Source organism: Lampetra planeri, chromosome 34 (assembly GCF_965212315.1).
Source record: "Lampetra planeri chromosome 34, kcLamPlan1.2.h2, whole genome shotgun sequence".
Classification (NCBI taxonomy): Eukaryota; Metazoa; Chordata; class Hyperoartia; order Petromyzontiformes; family Petromyzontidae; genus Lampetra; species Lampetra planeri.
This window is the reverse complement of record NC_136140.1, coordinates 12,361,795-12,380,715: the sequence shown is the minus strand read 5'-3', so window position 1 is coordinate 12,380,715 and position 18,921 is coordinate 12,361,795. Positions and strand designations below refer to the sequence as shown.

At 50.7% G+C, this 18,921-nt stretch overlaps 1 protein-coding gene across 1 annotated transcript in view; it reads right to left on the bottom strand.

Annotated features, from left to right (window-relative positions):
- Positions 1-7,092, bottom strand: part of LOC144729968 (uncharacterized) — a 16,047-nt gene extending 8,955 nt beyond the window's left edge. Inside the window, 1 exon segment of the mRNA XM_078610397.1 lies at positions 7,067-7,092. Coding sequence (XP_078466523.1) covers positions 7,067-7,092 — 26 coding nt within the window.
- Positions 7,093-18,921: the final 11,829 nt, after the last annotated feature.

Below are 18,921 nucleotides of genomic sequence, written 5' to 3'. Positions count from 1 at the left end.
GAAATGTCCGCCTGGTCCGACGCTACGGCGCTGCGGGCACTGCCTGCCATGTTGGACGACAACGCTCTCGCGGCCTTCACGTCCGCACAGAGGTCGGACCGCTCCACGCTTAAGGCTGCGCTGGGTCTCATGGCCAAGGTCTACGGACCTCCCTCGGCGTGTCGCCATCACTTTTACGCCCGGCGGAAGGCGGACACGGAGACCGCGCTCGCCTACCGCACGGCGTTGTTGGCTCTCGCCGACGCCGCGTTCCCTCGTATGGACGAGGAGGGCCAGGACGCGATGGTCTTGGAGCAACTGCTCAAGTTGGCGCAGGACCTGGGGGTCCCCATCAACACGGCCGACGAGGTCGATATTTCTTCTTTGCGGGTCGCAGCAAGTATACAGGCGCACGAGGTCCTCCAGCGTAAACAGGGGGTCGTCTGCAATGCTGCCGTGGCCTCAGCTCCGGGCCCGGTGGTCACCGAGCCCCAAGTCGTCAGCCCACGAGAGGAGGCGTTCACCGCGGGACGACCGGGGGACTGGAGGTCGGGGGGTCGTTCGCCTCTGCGATTGGCCCGCAAGCTGGAGCAACCGAGATCTCCGACGACCCTCATCACGTGTTACAACTGCGGCCTCCGGGGCCACGTGGCGTCCGGTTGCCGCGCTCCACGTCAGCGCGCCATGGGACCTCGGCTGGACGACGACCAAGGCCCCAAGTCATCCCTACTAACCCCGGTGTCTCGGAACTGACAGCTGCCGACCACCGGCGGCCGGATCCTCGCGGCGCGGCCGGTCCTTCCAGGCCCGATCCGCGCCGTCCAGGCCTGCCGGAGCCGCCGGACGGTCGTCAGCGTCCCGTCCCATACGATGGACCGGCCAGGCGGACTCGCGCTAAGTCGCGATACTTTTCATGACCAACCGAATGAGGAGCCGATGCGGCCGGAGCGCCTCGTCACTGCGTTCCTCATCCGCTCGACCGCTCTATCACCCCGGTGGAGGAGCAAGCGGAGGGGGGAGGGATCAATAGTCACAGAGACACTGGACACGTTCATTTTCTGGGATTTGCTTTTAGTGTGTTGTTCGTCGGGCTGTACATAGCTTGTTGTCTAGGTGTTGTGTTGTTGTTGACTTTTATTGTGTTGGTTGTCGGTTTGTACATAGGTTGTTGTCGGGTGTTGTGTTGTTGTGTTGTTGTTGTTGCGTTACGGGGCACACTGGGGGGTGGGGTTTTTGTTGTGTTGACGTTGTGTTGTGTTGTTTAGCAGCCGGGCCGGCTGCGAGCTATGTGGGAGGGGGTGATGTAGTGGTGATACGCGCTGGGGTAGGGATCGTGTGCCAGCGCGTAGTGATTGGCTGTGTGTGTTGGTGACGCGCGCTGACGGTGAAGGATCAGGGGTCAGCACGGGGTCGGGGGTTATGAGGCAGTGATTGGTTGGGTATCAGTGACGTGCGCTGACAGCGATGGGATCCTGGGGCAAGCGCGCGGGGATTGGTCAACTAAGGGGGATGCTCACGTCGAGGTCCGCATACGCTCCGTCTCCCGTGAGCGGGGGCTATATAAGGTGGTGCGCACAGGCGCACGGGGAGCGAGTGACCAGCGAAGACTGAAGACGGAGGAGGAAGAGATAGGGCCCTGCGGTACCTAGTCCCGCTGTCCTGTAGGGGCCGGGGCTCTGTGTGACCCAGAGGCGGAACCCTGGGACCCGGGGCCGAGCGTCCGTGAGAGGGCCGGCCCTTGGGACTCAGAGGTTGTGGCCCACGCCCAAGCTGGGGTGGGCCTGTAGGCTCCACGGACGTTACGGGGCGGAGTGCAGTGTGAGCATGCAGTCAGAGGCATAGTAACTACACGTGTCAAGTGAAGTGTGTGTAGTCAGAGGCATAGTAACTACACGTGTCAAGTGAAGTGTGTGTAGTCAGAGGCATAGTAACTACACGTGTCAAGTGAAGTGTGTGTAGTCAGAGGAATAGTGACCACACGTTGTATCGTGACAAGTCAAGGTTTAATAAAAAGTGTGCTACCCGTCAAGTGGTTTCCTGCCGTCATTCCAATACTTCAGGTGTATAGAGGTGTGTGTAGGTGTGTGTAAGTGTATAGAGGTGTGTGTGTAGGTGTGTGCAAGTGTATAGAGGTGTGTGAGTGTATAGAGGTGTGTGTAGGTGTGTGTAGGTGTGTGTGAGTGTATAGAGGTGTGTAGGTGTGTGTGAGTGTATAGAGGTGTGTGTAGGTGTGTGTGTAGGTGTGTAGAGGTGTGTGTGTATGTGTGTAAGTGTATAGAGGTGTGTGTAGGTGTGTGTAAGTGTATAGAGGTGTGTGTGTAGGTGTGTGTAAGTGTATAGAGGTGTGTGAGTGTATAGAGGTGTGTGTAGGTGTGTGTGAGTGTATAGAGGTGTGTAGGTGTGTGTGAGTGTATAGAAGTGTGTGTGTAGGTTTGTGTAAGTGTATAGAGGTGTGTGTGTAGGTGTGTGAGTGTATAGAGGTGTGTGTGTAGGTGTGAGTGTATAGAGGTGTGTGTGTAGGTGTGTGTAAGTGTATAGAAGTGTGTGTGTAGGTGTGAGTGTATAGAGGTGTGTAGGTGTGTGTGAGTGTATAGAAGTGTGTGTGTAGGTGTGTGTGTAAGTGTATAGAGGTGTGTGTGTAGGTGTGTGAGTGTATAGAGGTGTGTGTGTAGGTGTGAGTGTATAGAGGTGTGTGTGTAGGTGTGAGTGTATAGAGGTGTGTGTGTAGGTGTGTGTAAGTGTATAGAAGTGTGTGTGTAGGTGTGTGAGTGTATAGAGGTGTGTGTGTATGTGTGAGTGTATAGAGGTGTGTGTGTATGTGTGAGTGTATAGAGGTGTGTGTAGGTGTGTGTAAGTGTATAGAGGTGTGTGTGTAGGTGTGTGTAAGTGTAAAGAGGTGTGTGTGTGAGTGTATAGAGGTGTGTGTGTGTAGGTGTGTGTGAGTGTATAGAGGTGTGTGTAAGTGTCTAGAGGTGTGTGTAGGTGTGTGTAAGTGTGTGTGAGTGTATAGAGGTGTGTAGGTGTGTGAGTGTATAGAGGTGTGTGTAAGTGTCTAGAGGTGTGTGTAGGTGTGTAAGTGTATAGAGGTGTGTGTGTGTAGGTGTGTGTAAGTGTATAGAGGGGTGTGTGTAGGTGTGTGTAAGTGTAAAGAGGTGTGTGTGTGAGTTAATAGAGGTGTGTGTGTGTGAGTGTATAGAGGTGTGTGAAAGTGTCTAGAGGTGTGTGTAGGTGTGTGTAAGTGTCTAGAGGTGTGTGTAGGTGTGTGTAAGTGTCTAGAGGTGTGTGTGTAGGTGTGTGTAAGTGTCTAGAGGTGTGTGTAGGTGTGTGTAAGTGTATAGAGGTGTGTGTGTAGGTGTGTGTAAGTGTTTAGAGGTGTGTGTGTAGGTGTGTGTGGGTGTATAGAGGTGTGTGTGTAGGTGTGTAGAGGTGTGTGTGTATGTGTGTGTAGGTGTATAGAGGTGTGTGTAGGTGTGTGTAAGTGTATAGAGGTGTGTGTGTATGTGTGTGTAAGTGCATAGAAGTGTGTGTAGGTGTGTGTAAGTGTACGGAGGTGTTCGGGAGAGTAACCCTGGCAGCGCAACGCTGCTGGCGTCTCGTGCTACCGCCTGTACCGCGCCTTGTCCACCAGAGGGCATCGCCTACCCACGGGTTGTGTGGCGTCAGGGTGAGAAGCGGAGGGTGGGAGAGGGGTCCGGGGATGGGGGGGGGGCTGCTGCTTCAGCACTCAGCTGAAGCAGCAGCCGCTTAAAGTCACCGTAAACGTGAAGACAATCAGTTAAGATCCGAAATGGTTTATTACGTCCTTCCAATGATTGCTAAGCCCGAATCCATCTTCTCGGTTGAAATTGTCGTTCATGAGGCGATCCACATATACAAACACAGAGACAGTAGTTAATTTAATATTGGGTTTGTCTATGGCAGTATATAGTACGGTTTAGACTCGTGTGATGTAAGAGAATAAAGTTTAGATGGAAGCATATTTTATCATTTTTACGACGTAGAATTGTAATGTATTACTTACTGTTAGTAACTCAGCTTATTGTAGAGTATAGTAAGTATACTGATGATACTATGTGGTTTATACTTTAGTTGTTTACGCGTTGGTTTTAGTTGTTGCAGCTACATACTGTTAACACTCCTTCCCTTTATTAATGCTACCCCTATCCCCTCCCTTTGCTGCTGAATTAGTACTATTCACATACCTGCATTTCCCATATCCTCTCCCTTTGATACTGCTAATCCTGCATAATGCACAGGCATATGTAGTACTAATCACATTCCTGCATTTCCCATGGAAATGCTAAATTCCTCTTGATATGCAAATTCCTTTGTCAAGGCGCCCAGCTCATATATATGCTCCAAGCTCGTGTGGTGTTTCATTCAGACGCTGTCGCCTCGACAGACCTGGTTTTCACCTGAGGACGGCTGCTTGCGTTGTGGCCGAAACGTCGTGAGAATGATTTTATTATGTTTTATTTTTTAATTATTTTATTACTTCCCTTCTACGTGACTTTACCGAAAGAACCAAGAAGATGAATCCCTGCAGTCACGAAAGCTTTAAATCGAGATGTAGAGGTGTTACGTACCGGGGTGTAGCAAGCCATTACGTTGCGGTGTCTACATCACGGTCCGTGCGTGGGGTGTCTACATCAACGTCCGCATACAGCCCCGCCCCTCGGGGGGCAGTTGGCTATATAAGGCGGTGCGTGAGAGAGCTCGAGGCAGTCGTTGGAGCAGAAGAACCAGTGACGACTGAAGACCAGCTAGCTAGCCCTGGGACTACCCTGACTCGCTGCACTTATAAGAGCCGAGCAGGGCAAGCCAGGGGCGACCTCAGAGCAGCGAGGTCTGTGTCCTTGTGAGGGCCAGGCTCGTGTGGCTGAGGGTCGGACCTGAGCCGAAGCTGGGCCAGGTCAGTGAGCCTCTACAGTAAAATGAAAAACAATTAAATATTCGTTTATTGTGTGGATGAGTGGGTGCGTGCATATGTGGATGAGTGGGTGCGTGCGTGAGTGGGTGCGTGGGTAGATGAGTGAGTGGATGGGTTGATGCGTCATAGGTGAGTCGCTGAGTGAGTGAGTGGCTGGGTGCATGAGTGTGGGTTAGTGATTGAGTGGGTGGCTTAGTGAGTGGTTCAGTGTATGAATGGCTCAGTAGTTGAGTGGGTGAGTGTGAGTGGCTCGGTGGTTGAGTTCGTGGGTGGTTGAATGTTTTGGTGGTTGAATTATTGGGTGGTTGAGTGATGGGTGGGTGGGTGAATAATTACGTGGTTAGTGGGTGAGTTGCTGAGGGAGTGGCCGGGTGGTTGGGCGAGAGGGTGGGTTAGAAATTGAGTGGGTAGCATGGTGAGTGGATGTGGATGTGACTGGGTGAGTAGGTGAGTGGCTGGGTGAGTATGTGAGTGGATGGATGAGTGAGGGGGTGAGTGGGTTTGTGGATGAGTGAGTGTGTGGGTAGGAATGAAACACCACCACGCTTGGAGCGTATATTTAAGCTGGGTTGGAAGGGGGAAAGGGCGCCTTGACAAAATAATTTGCATATCAAGAGGAATTTAGCATATTTATGGGAAATGCAGGTATGTGATTAGTACTACTTGTGAAATGCGTAGGAGGTGGGCGGGGGGTTTAAAGTCATATTATGCCCGTGCATTATGCAGGATTAGCAGCATCAAAGGGAGGGGATAGGGGTAGCATTAATAAAGGGAAGGAATGTTAATAGTATGTAGCTGCAGTAACTAAACCACCACGTAAACAACTAAAGTATAAACTACATAGACATCTCTAAAGGCCAAACTGCCAGTGGCGCGAGACGCGGGGGCGGTACAATGTAACCACGCCCCCCCCATGATGTCACAGCCATTAGCTCCTCCCCCCATGCCCCCCTCTGCCTCCCCTCGCGACCACCTTCCATGTCCCCTCCCCCCCTCGCGAACCCCCCCATGCCCCTCCCCCCCTCACCCCCATGCCCCTCCCCCTCACCCCCCGTGCTCCTCCCCCTCACTCCCCATGCCCCACCCCCCTCACCCCCCATGCCCCTCCCCCTCACCCCCCATGCCCCTCCTCCTCACCCCCCATGCCCCTCCCCCTCACCCCCCATGCCCCACCCCCTCACCCCCCATGCCCGTCCCCCTCACCCCCCATGCCCCTCCCCCTCACCCCCCATGCCCCCCCCTCACCCCCCATGCCCCTCCCCCTCACCCCCCATGTCCCTCCCCCTCACCACCCATGCCCCTCCCCCCTCACCCCCCATGCCCCTCCCCCTCACCCCCCATGCCCCTCCCCCCTCACCTCCCATGCCCCTCCCCCCTCACCCCCCATGCCCCTCCCCCTCACCCCCCATGCCCCTCCCCCTCACCCCCCATGCCCCACCCCCTCACCCCCCATGCCCCTCCCCCTCACCCCCCATGCCCCTGCCCCTCACACCCCATGCCCCACCCCCCTCCCCCCGCTGCTACTTCCGCCGAGTGGAGGCGGCGCGCGCTGTGGATTGTGGGTGGCGAGCGGCTGGTTTGGATTCCCGCTCAGGGCCACCGTCAGTGGCGAGCGAAAGCTTCTGAAGCGGCGGCTCGCTGGGCCTCCTCTACGTCGACTCAGCCTGAAGGTGAGAACCTCGCGCGGTGTGTCCACATCAGCAGTGGCGGCGGCGGTGGGAGGAGACAGAGGAGGCGCCTGGCCCACAGCCGTCACGTTCTGCGGAGTTGACGGCGCAGCTTCAAGCAGAGCTCGGCCCTGCTGCTGCTGAGAGGCACTCCCAGACGGCCGCGTGGCTGGTAGTTGTGGTTACATTATAGTTGTGGTTACATTATAGTTGTGGTTACATTATAGTTGTGGTTACATTATAGTTGTGGTTACATTATAGTTGTGGTTACATTATAGTTGTGGTTACATTATAGTTGTTGTTACATTACAGTTGTGGTTACATTATAGTTGTGGTTACATTATAGTTGTGGTTACATTATAGTTGTGGTTGCAGTTGTTGGTCGTGGTTATTGTTGTGATTATAGTTGTGTGGTTGTTACTGTGGTGGTTGTGCAGGTGGTGGCACACGAGTTCACCCAGAGCACCAGGGTCTAGCCCTCCTCTTGTACCGAGCCAGGCAGAGCAGTCGGCCCATGGCACCTGAGTCTGGCCCGTGACCTCCTCCTGCACTTAGCCTGGCACAGCCGTCAATCCATGGCACCTGGGTTATTGTGGTGACGTCCCTGCCACGCAGTGGTGAATGTCGACTGTTGATGTGTGTGGTCTTGTGTGTGAGTATGATGGTGAATGCGTGAGTATGATGGTGAGTGTGATGGTGAGTGTATCATGGTTGGTGAGTAATACTGAGTGTGAGTTTGACTAATTATCTTCCCTCTCCCTCTCGCTGTCTCTGCTTTCCCCCCTAACTACCTCGCCTGGTATACAGGAGTTTGTAGGTTCGATCCCGACCCTGATGCCTGCTGTATATTTGGAGTTTGCGTGTCTCTGTCTCTCCCCGTGGTCGCGTGGATTTTTCTCCGGGTCCTCCGGTTTTTCTCTCCACATTAAGATACATTCGTTTAAAGTTTTGACTTAAAACTTTCGTGACTGCAGGAATTAATATTCTTGGTTCTTTCGGTAAAGTCACCTAAATAGAAAACAAAAAATCTATTTGTTTAAAATTTCATTTTCATTACTAATTTTTTATTTCTATTTACGTGACTTTACCGAAAGAACCAAGAATATGAATATTCGTTTAAAGTATTTAGCTGCTATAATTTACACGCGATGATGAGCCACTTCGTTGAGCTATTATTGGTGGCAAGTACTTTGTTTTTTTAAACGCGCTTTAATTAAATTAAATGTACCACGACTCCAGGAAGTGGCCCCGATGCTTGCCATAACGTAAGGGACCATGGTGATGTACAGCCAACGTCAGTTGAGCGTGGACAATTAGACCCAAGCCGAAACATAACATAAAAATGAATGTTTAAAACTACTTTTTTTAATAAAATGTAGTTTTGTCATCAGTATGACATAAGTATACCAAGTTTGCAGTCGATACCACATTGGGAAGTGGGTTAAAATTGAGTTGCAAGATTTGAGGATACGACAACAACAACAACAGAGTGAGTTAAATAAAAGCGCGTAATAAAAGAGATGTTTATCTCAGTGGACCTTACCTGGTGAAATGAAAATCGTTGAGATTTTAGTCTAGTTTTATCTCTCCTTCCCGAGCACAACAACAAGCAGGAGTAGTGGGAGGAGCATTCTCCACTAACTGCGCTTGTGCCAGGATATGTACACCACAGATATCCATCACATAGAGACCCAGAGAGTCATCACACATAGACCTATACACTCACTACGCACAGACCCTCAGACTTGTACAGAGAACATAGACTCACCACAGAGACCCATAGACTCATCAGAGAGACCCAAGGGCTCGCACGTGAATGTGTGGTGATTTAGTTGAAGGTGGAGGGGGGTTACCAGCCCCTCGCACCCATCCAGAACTCCCTGTGGCCACTGGTGGCTGCGGGCGACATGAGGTGGTTCACAGCTGGTCAGGGTTGGCGCCCCCCCCCCCCCCCCAAAATGGCATCTCTCACAACCACCGCTGCATTATCAACCGTCACCATTCGCCAATAAGTGACAGTGACGTCACCACAGCGCCTGTGCCAGGCCTAGGTGCACTTTGAAGCCCCGTGAAGTGGCGAAGGCTCGTTGACCGGAGGTCCTGGAACAGACCCAGGTGCCATGGGTTGGCTGACTGAGATGACTGGCAGCACCACCTGTACCCCGTACTGTGCCAAATTGCTGCATATTTATCATCCGGTGTTCCGCTCGTTGTTGTGAGTGTCACTCCTCCGTTGTTGTTGGAGGGCGACTGTCGCCAACTGCCAAGTAGAAGCATCCTTCACGAGCCTCCCCGCAGAGGCCGATCTCGACACCACTGGTACCAGTCGTCGGCAAAGCCCACTCAGCTCCACATCCTCCCGTACCGCATCAGTCCACCTCCACTCCAGCCCATGCCGTGCCCGCCCAGCTCCCTCCATCCACCCACATACTCACTTACCGGCTTACTCATGCACTCACCCACTCATATCTGCTCACGCACCCACGCATGAAATTTTAAATGCAGGCTACGCAAGTGATCAATTTACACCAAAATCTACTCTCAACCACTTAAACCACATATTCGTAAATGATGCGCACACTAATCAGCCACTATGGCTGTGTGCAGGGTATTGTGATGTCACGTAGTACGACGTTTTTCTTGCTCCCCCCCCCCCCCCGTTATAACGCGTTGTCTATCTATGGCCTCGTCACATTGGCCTTAATGGACGCGTGGTGATGGTGAAAGATGATTCGGCGGTGGACACTGAATTGCCGGAGCCCCATTTAACATTCAGGTGACACGGGGCACGGTACGTGAAGAACCTCTTATGTCCTGTAAACAGACTTCTCTGCGTGGGATAGTTAACACCTTAATGCACAGACAACCGCCAACGCAGCCTCACCTGTCGGAGGAGCTTGCTGATGATCGGACAGTGTTCAGATCTCTCAAGGATCTGTGAGCTACTCGCACACAAAGATCCACGTGTAGCCTTTAACAGACTGTTGGGGCAAGTGCTTTATAACATCATCAAAGGGGCGCTGCAATACGATGCAATCAAAATCACCGATCAGAGATTTTCCCATATATGGTCTTTGTTGATTGTGAATCGATACTAATTGTATTGATTCCACTCAGTCGATACAGCAGCAAGCGTTTCACAGATCATACAAAGCAACGGTATTGATGCCTGGTTTGTATGTACTTTTTATAAAAAAATAAAATTCATGTAGTCTATCAGACCTTTGTATTAAATCGCTCTGCAAAAAGTCATTTTATATGCTAATAAATCATTGTTATGCTAATGCAAAATTTCATCATAGCCGCAACTCAGTTTACTCCGATGTGCAATATCATCTTTATCTCGATCCTGTGAGTGTACAATTTTATATTAAACTTCATTTACTGAGTGAATACAAGACCACTTATATGCTGAAGTCCATTTTTATCATAGCTGTGATTCATTCAGCCATTCACTCACTTAGCCACAAACTCACTCAGCCACACACTCATTCAATGACTCACTCAACTACTCAGCCGCTCACTCACTCAGATATTCACTCACTCAACTACTCACTAAATCAATAATTAACTCAACCACTCAACCAATCATTCAACCACCCACTCACTCAATCACTCAACCATCATGCTCTCACTTACTCAACCATTCACTCACTCAGCCACTCACTCACTCAGTCACTCAACCACTCGCTCTCTAAACCACTCGCTCATTCAACCGCTCGCTCACTCAACCATTCACTCACTCAACCACTCGCTGGCTCACTCTACCACTCACTCACTCACTCAACCCCTCACTCAACCTTTCACTCAACCCCTCACCAAACCACTCACTCAACGACTCACCAGAATCCTCTCGGCTTGGGGACTCACTTAACCACTCACTTAACCACTCACTAGAGCAACCACTCACTCACTTAATGACTTACTCAACCACTCAACCAATTACTTTCTCACTCACTCAGCCGCTCACTCCTTCACTCAGCCACTCACCCTTTCACTCAGCCACTCACTCATTTAGCCACTCACTCAGCCACACACTCAACCACTCAGCCGCGCACTCACGAAGCTACTTACTCACGAAGCTACTTACTCACTCAACCACTCACTCACTTAATCACTTACTCAACCACTCAACCATTCACTCAATCAGTCACACTCACTCAACGATGGGAGCTCCAGGGCATGCTGCGTGCTCGCCAGGAGGGACTGGGCAAGATGGCGTAGTCGCTGGAGCAGCTGCGGGCGCGGCACCGCCGCTCTCACCCTGGCGGAGTGCAGCAACACAGTGGGGCGGCACCAGCGGGACACTCTGGACAACGCAGGCAAGGTGCGCGTCAGCCACTCACTCATCCACTCGCTCACTCACTCAGCCACTCATACAACCACTCACTCATCCACTAACTTAAACCACTCACTCAACTACTCACTCACTCAACCACTCACTCAACCATTCACTCAACCATCCACTTACTCAACCACTCAATCAATCACTCACTCAGTCATTAACTCAACCACTCACTCAACCACACACTCATGCGCTCAAACACTCACTCATTGGTTCAAACACTCACTCATTCAAATACTCATTCAACCACTCACTAATTCACTCAACCACTCACTCACTGAACCACTCACTCGCTCACTCAACCACCCGCTCTCTCAATGAACCAATCGCTCCATCAACCACTCATTCAGCCACTCACTCAACCATTCACTCACTCACTCACTCACCCAGCCACTCACTAAACCAATCAGTCACTCAATCATGAATTAAACCGCTCACTCACTCAACCCCTTACACACAGGCTCATCACCTGTGTCTCAACCATCTTACTGAGTAACATAACTCTTTTTTTAGAAGTGACCTGGCCACAAATGATAGGTCAACAACGTTCCTTATGTGGAAATTTATAGTAGCCAACTACTCTAAACGCCTGTTTCTAAATGTGTTGGGAAAATCCAGAGGACCAGAATAAAAATCCACTTGACCACGGAGAGAACATGCAAACTCCAAATATACAGGTGTCAGGGTTTGGATCTAACCGACAACTTCCTGTATACCAGACGAGGTAGTTAACATTGTATCCGGGCAAGCCGTACATCGAGCTGGAGTGGACCATGCGGTCCATCCCTATCGCGTGAGTGGCTCCAACTGTTGTTATTGTGTTCATATGTGTGTGGTCTGCTTGTGTGTATGCGTGTGCCGCACTGCGCTATGAACCCAACTTGACCAGGCTGTTGCCCCACTCGCCCGACTCGTTGAGAGGCTTGCCCACCCCCCAGGGCGTTGTCGTGAAGATACCGCTGGGAGGAAGAATATCTCACAATACTGGAAGAGGTGAGGACTACACAGGGATTAACTGAGTGGGTGTGTGAGTGAGTCGGTGGGTGAGTCGGTGGGTGAGTCGGTGGGTGAGTCGGTGGGTGAGTCGGTGGGTGAGTCGGTGGGTGAGTCGGTGGGTGAGTCGGTGGGTGAGTCGGTGGGTGAGTCGGTGGGTGAGTCGGTGGGTGAGTCGGTGGGTGAGTCGGTGGGTGAGTCGGTGGGTGAGTCGGTGGGTGAGTCGGTGGGTGAGTCGGTGGGTCAGTGGTTGAGGGAGTAGGTGAGTGAGTGTGTTAGAGAAGTGGGTGTGTTGAATGTGAGTGAATAGATGAGTGTGTGGAGGAGTGGATTGTTGAGTGAGTCGTTGGGTGAGTGAGTAGGTGGGTGTGGGTTAGAGATTCAGTGGGTGGTCGGTGATTGTGTGAATTAGTGGGTGGGTGGGTGAGTGAATGGTTTGAAGTGATTGAGTGGGTGAGGGAGTGGGTGAGAGGTGGGTTGGTGAGTGGATGAGTAAATTGGTGGGTTAGAGATTGAGTGGGTGGGTAACTAGGTGATTGGGAGGGTGAGTGGGTGAGTGGCTTAATGGGTGAGTAAGTCGGTGGGTGAGTAGGTGAGTGCCTGGATAAGTGAGTGTATGGGAGCATGAGTGGGTGGATGGTTGATTAGGTGGGTGAATAGGTGAGTGGGTGGTGGGTGGGTGAATTAATGAGTGATTGCTCGAGTGAGAGCGTGGGTAGTTCAGTGCGATTATGTGTGGGGGAGTGGGTGAGTGAGGGGTTGAGTGAATAGGTTAGTGGGCGGGTGAGTAGATTGTTGGGTGAGTGGGTGGGTGAGTCAGTTAGTGGGTGGGTGAGTGAATATCGAAGGTTGAGCAGGTGAGTTAGTGTGTGATTGGGTGGGTGGATGAGTCAAAGAGTGAGGCACCACGGTGGTGAGATGTTAACTACCTCACCTAGTATACAGGATTTTGTGAATTCGATCCCATCCCTTCCACCTGTATATTTGGAGTTGGCATGTTCTCCCCGTGGTCGTGTGGATTTTTCTCCGGGTCCTCCAGGTTTTCTCTCCAGATTTAAAATCAACATGCATTTAGAGGATGTGGCTGCAATGAATGTCTCCATGATAATCCACTTCGTTAACCTATCATTTGTGACCAGGCCACTTCTGAAAAATGTTAATTTAGCTATCTGAACCTTTTCAGGTAAAATGAAAAATATTGTTTAATTTAGTTTATTGGGTGGGTGAGTTGGTAGGTGTGTTATTGAGTGATTTGGTGGGTAGGTTAGAGATTGAGTGGGTGAATGGGTGAGTGGGTGAATGGGTGGGTGTGTGAGTGGGGGTGTGAATAGTTGAGTAGGTGAGTGGATGAGTAAATGGTTGAGTGAGTGGATTAGAGATTGAGTGGGTGGCAGGGTGAGTGGGTTTGTGAGTGGGTTGGTGGGTGTTTGAATGGGTGAGTGGGTGGAGTGCCGTGGTGGCGAGCTGTTAACTATCTCGCCTTTTGTACAGGAGGTCGTAAATTCGATCCCGACCCTGACGCCTGGTCGCGTGGACTTTTCTCCAGGTGCTCCGGGTTCTCCCTCCACATTTAAAAACATGCAATTATAGAATTTGATATTTGTGGTCAAGTGGTTTTTGAAAAATATATATATAGCTGAGTGCCTTACCTGGTAAAATAAAAAAAGCGTAATTTTCATTTAGTGTGCAGATGAGTGGCTGGGTGGGTGAGTGGATGAGTGAGTGCGATGTTTGATGGGTAGTTGGTCAGTGGCTGGGTGAGTGAGTGTGGGCTAGAGATTGAGTGGGTGGCTTGGTGAGTGTGTGCTTGGCTCGGTGGTTGAATGAATGGATGGTTGAGTTAGTGGGTGGGTGTTTGAGTGTGTGTTATCCTGGGTGGGAGAGTCAGAGAGTGGAGTGCCATGTTGGCAAATTGTTAACTATCTTGCCTGGTATTTTTAAGTTCGTAGGTTCGATCCAAACCCTGCTTCTCAAAACAATATATATAGCTCAGTGGGCCTTACCTGGGAAAAAAAATGTTTGATTTAGTTAAGGGTGTTGGTGAGTGGGCGGGTGGTTGAGTGCATCAGTGTGGGTTTGAGATTTAGTGGGTGGCTTGGTGAGTGGGTAAGTTCGAGTGACTCAGTGGTTGAGTTTGTGGGTGGTTACGTTAGTAGGTGATTAAATTAGTGGGTGGGTCAATAATTACGTTGGTAGTGGGTGAGTGGCTGAGGGAGTAGGCGGGTGGTTGGCTGGGTGAGTAGGTGGGTTATAAATTGAGTAGGTGGCAGGGTGAGTGGATCTGAAAGTGGGTGAGTGAGTAGGTGCACGGCTGGGTGAGTTAGTGAGTGGATGGATGAGTGAGTGGGTGAGTGTGTGGGTGCATGGATGTGTGGGTGGGTGAATGTGTGTGGGTAGGAGGTTAGTTGGGTAGTGCGTGAATGGGTGGGTTAGAAATTGAGTGAGTGGGTTAGTCACTGGGTGAGTGAGTGGATGGGTGGGTTTGTGAACTTTGGTTAAGAGATTGAGTCAGTAGCAGGGTTTGTGTGTGGTTTAGAGATTGAGTGGGTGGTTGGGTGAGTGGGTGGATGGGTGAGTGGGTGGGTTAGAGATTGAGTGGCTCGGTGAGGGAGTATTGGGTGGGTGAAGTGAGTTGGTGGGTCGGTGAGTGCGTGGGTGGGTGATTCAGTAAGTGGGTGAGTGAGGGGTTGGGTGAGCGATGGGTTGAGTGGGTGTGTTTTTTGTTCGTGAGTTTGTGGGTGGGTGAGTGGGTCAGTTAGTGGTTGGGTGAGTAAGTGGGTGGGTGAGCAAGTGAGTGAATGGGTGTGTTGGTAGGTGAGTGTGTAGCTTGGTGAGTGGTCGTAGGGTGAGTGGGTGGGTGAGGAAGTGGTTAACTGAGTGAGTGGTAGGGTGGGTGAGTTGTTGACTGAGCGGGGTCAGCGAATGGGTGGGTGAGTTGTTGACTGAGTGGGGTCAGCGAGTGGGTGGGTGAGTTGATGTGGGAGGTTGAGTGGGTACGTTAGCGTGTGAGTGATTGGATGGGTGAGTCAGAGAGTGAGGCGCCAAAGTGGTGAGATGTTCACTGCCTCGCCTAGTATACAGGAGATTGTGGATTCGATCCTGACCCTGTCGCCTGTATATTTGGAGTCTGCATGTTCTACACATGGTCGCGTGGATTTTGCTGCAGGTCCTCCGGGTTTTCCCCTCTGGATTTAGAATCAACATGCGTTTAGAGGATTTGGCTGCAATAAATGTCTATGTGATAAGCCACTTCGTTTATCTATAATTTATTCACGGGTCTATTCTGAAAAGGATCTATATAGCTCAATGGGCCTTACCTGGTGAAATAAAAAGTAGTTTAGTTTAGGGGGTAGGTGGCTCGTTGGGTCGGTAGGTCTGTTGCAGGTCGAGTAGGTGGCAGGGTGAGTGGGTGAGTAAGTAAGTGGCTGTGTGAGTGGGTGGGCTGGTGAGTGTGTGAGTTAGAGATAGAGTGGGTGGATGGGTGGGTGTATGATTAGGGGAGTGAAATGGTGAGTGGATGGGTGAATTAATTGTTGAGTGAGTGAGTCAGTGAGTGGGTGTGTAGGTGGGTGCGTAGGTAAGTGGTTAGCAAGGTGTGTGGGTCTTTGAATGGGTATGTGGCTGAATGGGTATGTGGCTGAATGAGTATGTGGCTGAATGGGTAGGTGAGTGGGTATGTGGCTGAATGAGTATGTGGCTGAATGGGTAGGTGAGTGGGTATGTGGCTGAATGGGTAGGTGAGTGGGTATGTGGCTGAATGGGTATGTGGCTGAATGGGTATGTGGCTGAATGGGTAGGTGAATGGGTATGTGGCTGAATGAGTATGTGGCTGAATGGGTAGGTGAGTGGGTATGTGGCTGAATGGGTATGTGGCTAAATGGGTAGGTGAGTGGGTATGTGGCTGAATGGGTATGTGGCTGAATGGGTAGGTGAGTGAGTATGTGGCTGAATGGGTATGTGGCTGAATGGGTAGGTGAGTGGGTATGTGGCTGAATGGGTATGTGGCTGAATGGGTAGGTGAGTGGGTATGTGGCTGAATGGGTAGGTGAGTGGGTATGTGGCTGAATGGGTATGTGGCTGAATGGGTAGGTGAGTGGGTATGTGGCTGAATGGGTATGTGGCTGAATGGGTAGGTGAGTGGGTATGTGGCTGAATGGGTATGTGGCTGAATGGGTAGGTGAGTGGGTATGTGGCTGAATGGGTATGTGGCTGAATGGGTAGGTGAGTGGGTATGTGGCTGAATGGGTATGTGGCTGAATGGGTATGTGGCTGAATGGGTATGTGGCTGAATGGGTATGTGGCTGAATGGGTAGGTGAGTGGGTGGCTGCGAGTCAGAGAGTGGAGCCCCATGGTGGCGAAATTTTAACTACCTTACCTTTTGTACAGGAGGTTGTGGGTTCGGTCTCGATCTTGATGCCTGTATAATTGGAGTTTGTATGTTCTCCTCGTGGTTGATGGATTTTTCTCCGAGACCTCTGGGTTTTCCCTCCATATTTATCAACATGCATTTAGAGGATCTGGATGCTATAAATATCTACGTGATACTCCACTTGATTAAACCATAATTTGTGGCCACGTTGCTTCTGAATAAGATCTATATAGCTCTGTGGGCCTTACCTTGTAAAAACAAAATTGTTTACAGTTGGGTGAGTGGGTGGTTGAGTGCGTAGGTGGGTGGGTGAGTTGGTGGGTGGGTTGTTGGGTGAGTGAGTTAGTGAGTGCATGTGTAGGTGGGTGCGTGGATGAGTGGTTTAGTGCGTGGGTTAGAAATTGAGTGCGTGGCAAGGTGAGTGGGTTTGTGAGTCGGTTAGTTGGTGGCTTTAGTAGTTGAGTGGGTGAGTCAAAGAATTGAGCGCTACGGTGGCAAGATGCTATACAGAATGTTGTGGGTTCGATCCCGACCCTGACGCCTGTATATTTCACTCCACATTTAGAAACATGTAATAAGAGGAATTGGTTGCAATAAATGTTTACAGTGACTTTGTTGAACTATCATTTGTGGTGAGGATGCTTCTGAAAACAATCTTTATAGCTCAGTGGGCCTTACCTGGTAAAAGAATATCTCACATTACCAGAAGAGGTAAGGACTACATATAGAGTGGGAGATTAACTGGGTGGGTCTGTGAGTGTGGGTCAGTCATTGAGGAAGTAGGTGAGTGAGTGTGTTAGAGATTGTGGGTGATAGGGTAAGCCATGGGTGACGTGAGTGGGTGTGTTGTTTGGGAGTGAATAGACGAGTGGTTGGGTGAGTGGCTGGGTGAGTGGGTGGGTGGGTAGGTGAGTGGGTTAGAGATTGATTGGGTGAGTTAGTGGGTGGCTGAGTGGGTGGGTGGGTGAATGGGTTTAGAGATTGAGTGGGTGGTGGGTGGTTGGGTGAATGAGTGGGTGTGTGGATTTGTGAATGGTTGAGGTGAGTGAGTGGGTGGGTCTGCACGTGAGTGGGTGTGGGAGTGCGTGAGAGGTGGGTTGGTGAGTTGGTGAGAGGATTAGTGAATTGGTGGGTTCGAGATTGCGTGGCTGGGTGAGTGAGTCGGTTAGAGATTGAGTGGGTGGCAGGGTAAGTGGGTGGGTTGCTTAATGGGTGTGTGAGTGGGTGGATGAATAGGTGAGTGGATAGGTGCATGGTTTAGTGGGTGGGTGAATAAGTGAGTGGGTGGGTGAGTGGATTGTTGCGTGAATGTGTGGGTGGTTGAGTTTTTGGGTAGATGGGTGTGTGAATATGGGAGGTGAGTTCGTGTGTTAGTGGGTGGGTGAGTCGGAGAGTGAGGCACCATGGTGCCGAGATATTAACTACCTCGCCTAGTATACAGGAGGTTGTGGATTTTATCCCAGCCCTTCCGCTTGTATATTTGGAGTTTCTATGTTCTCCCCGTGGTCGCGTGGAATTTTCTCCAGGTTGTCCCTCCACATTTGAACATGCATTTATATAATTTGGTTGCAATAACATTCTACGTGAAAAGCCACTTAATTGAACTGTCATTTGTGCTGAGGTGGCTTCCAACAAAGATCTATAGCTCAGGGCCTTACCCAGTAAAATGAAAAACAATTAAATATTCGTTTATTGTGTGGATGAATGGGTGCGTGCGTGAGTGGGTGCGTGGGTGGATGAGTGAGTGGATGGGGTGATGCGTCGTAGGTGAGTCGCTGAGTGAGTGAGTGGCTGGGTGCATGAGTGTGAGTTAGAGATTGAGTGGGTGGCTTAGTGAGTGGGTCAGTGTATGAATGGCTCAGTAGTTGAGTGAGTGAGTGGGTGATTGAGTGAGTGGGTGAGTGTGTGGGTTAGTGGGTGGGAGAGTCAGACAGTGGGGCGCCACGGTGGCGAGATGTTAACTACCTCGCCTGGTATGCAGAACGTTGTGGGTTTGATCCCGACCCTGACACCTGTATTTTTCCCTCCACATTTAAAATCAACAAGCATTTATAGGATTTGGCTGCAATACATGTCATAAGCCACTTCGTTGACCTATAATTTTTAACCAGGTAATTTCTGAAAAAGATGTTTAGATCTGTCGGCCTTACCTGGTAAAAATAACCACAATTTAGATTTAGTTTAGTGTGTTGGTGAGTGGGCGGGTGAGTGGGCGGGTGAGTGCGTGGGGTGTGGGTGAGTGTGAGTGGCTCGGTGGTTGAGTTAGTGGGTGATAGTGGGTGGTTGAGTTAGTGGGTGGTTGAATAGGTGAGTGGATAGGTGCATGGTTTAGTGGGTGGGTGAATAAGTGAGTGGGTGGGTGAGTGTATTGTTGCGTGAATCTGTGGGTGGTTGATTTTTTGGATAGATGGGTGTGTGAATATGGGAGGAGAGTTCGTGTGTTAGTGGGTGGGTGAGTCGGAGAGTGAGGCACCATGGTGCCGAGATGTTAACTACCTCGCCTAGTATACAGGAGGTTGTGGATTTTATCCCAGCCCTTCCGCTTGGATATTTGGAGTTTCTATGTTCTCCCCGTGGTCGCGTGGAATTTTCTCCAGGTTGTCCCTCCACATTTGAACATGCAGTTATATAATTTGG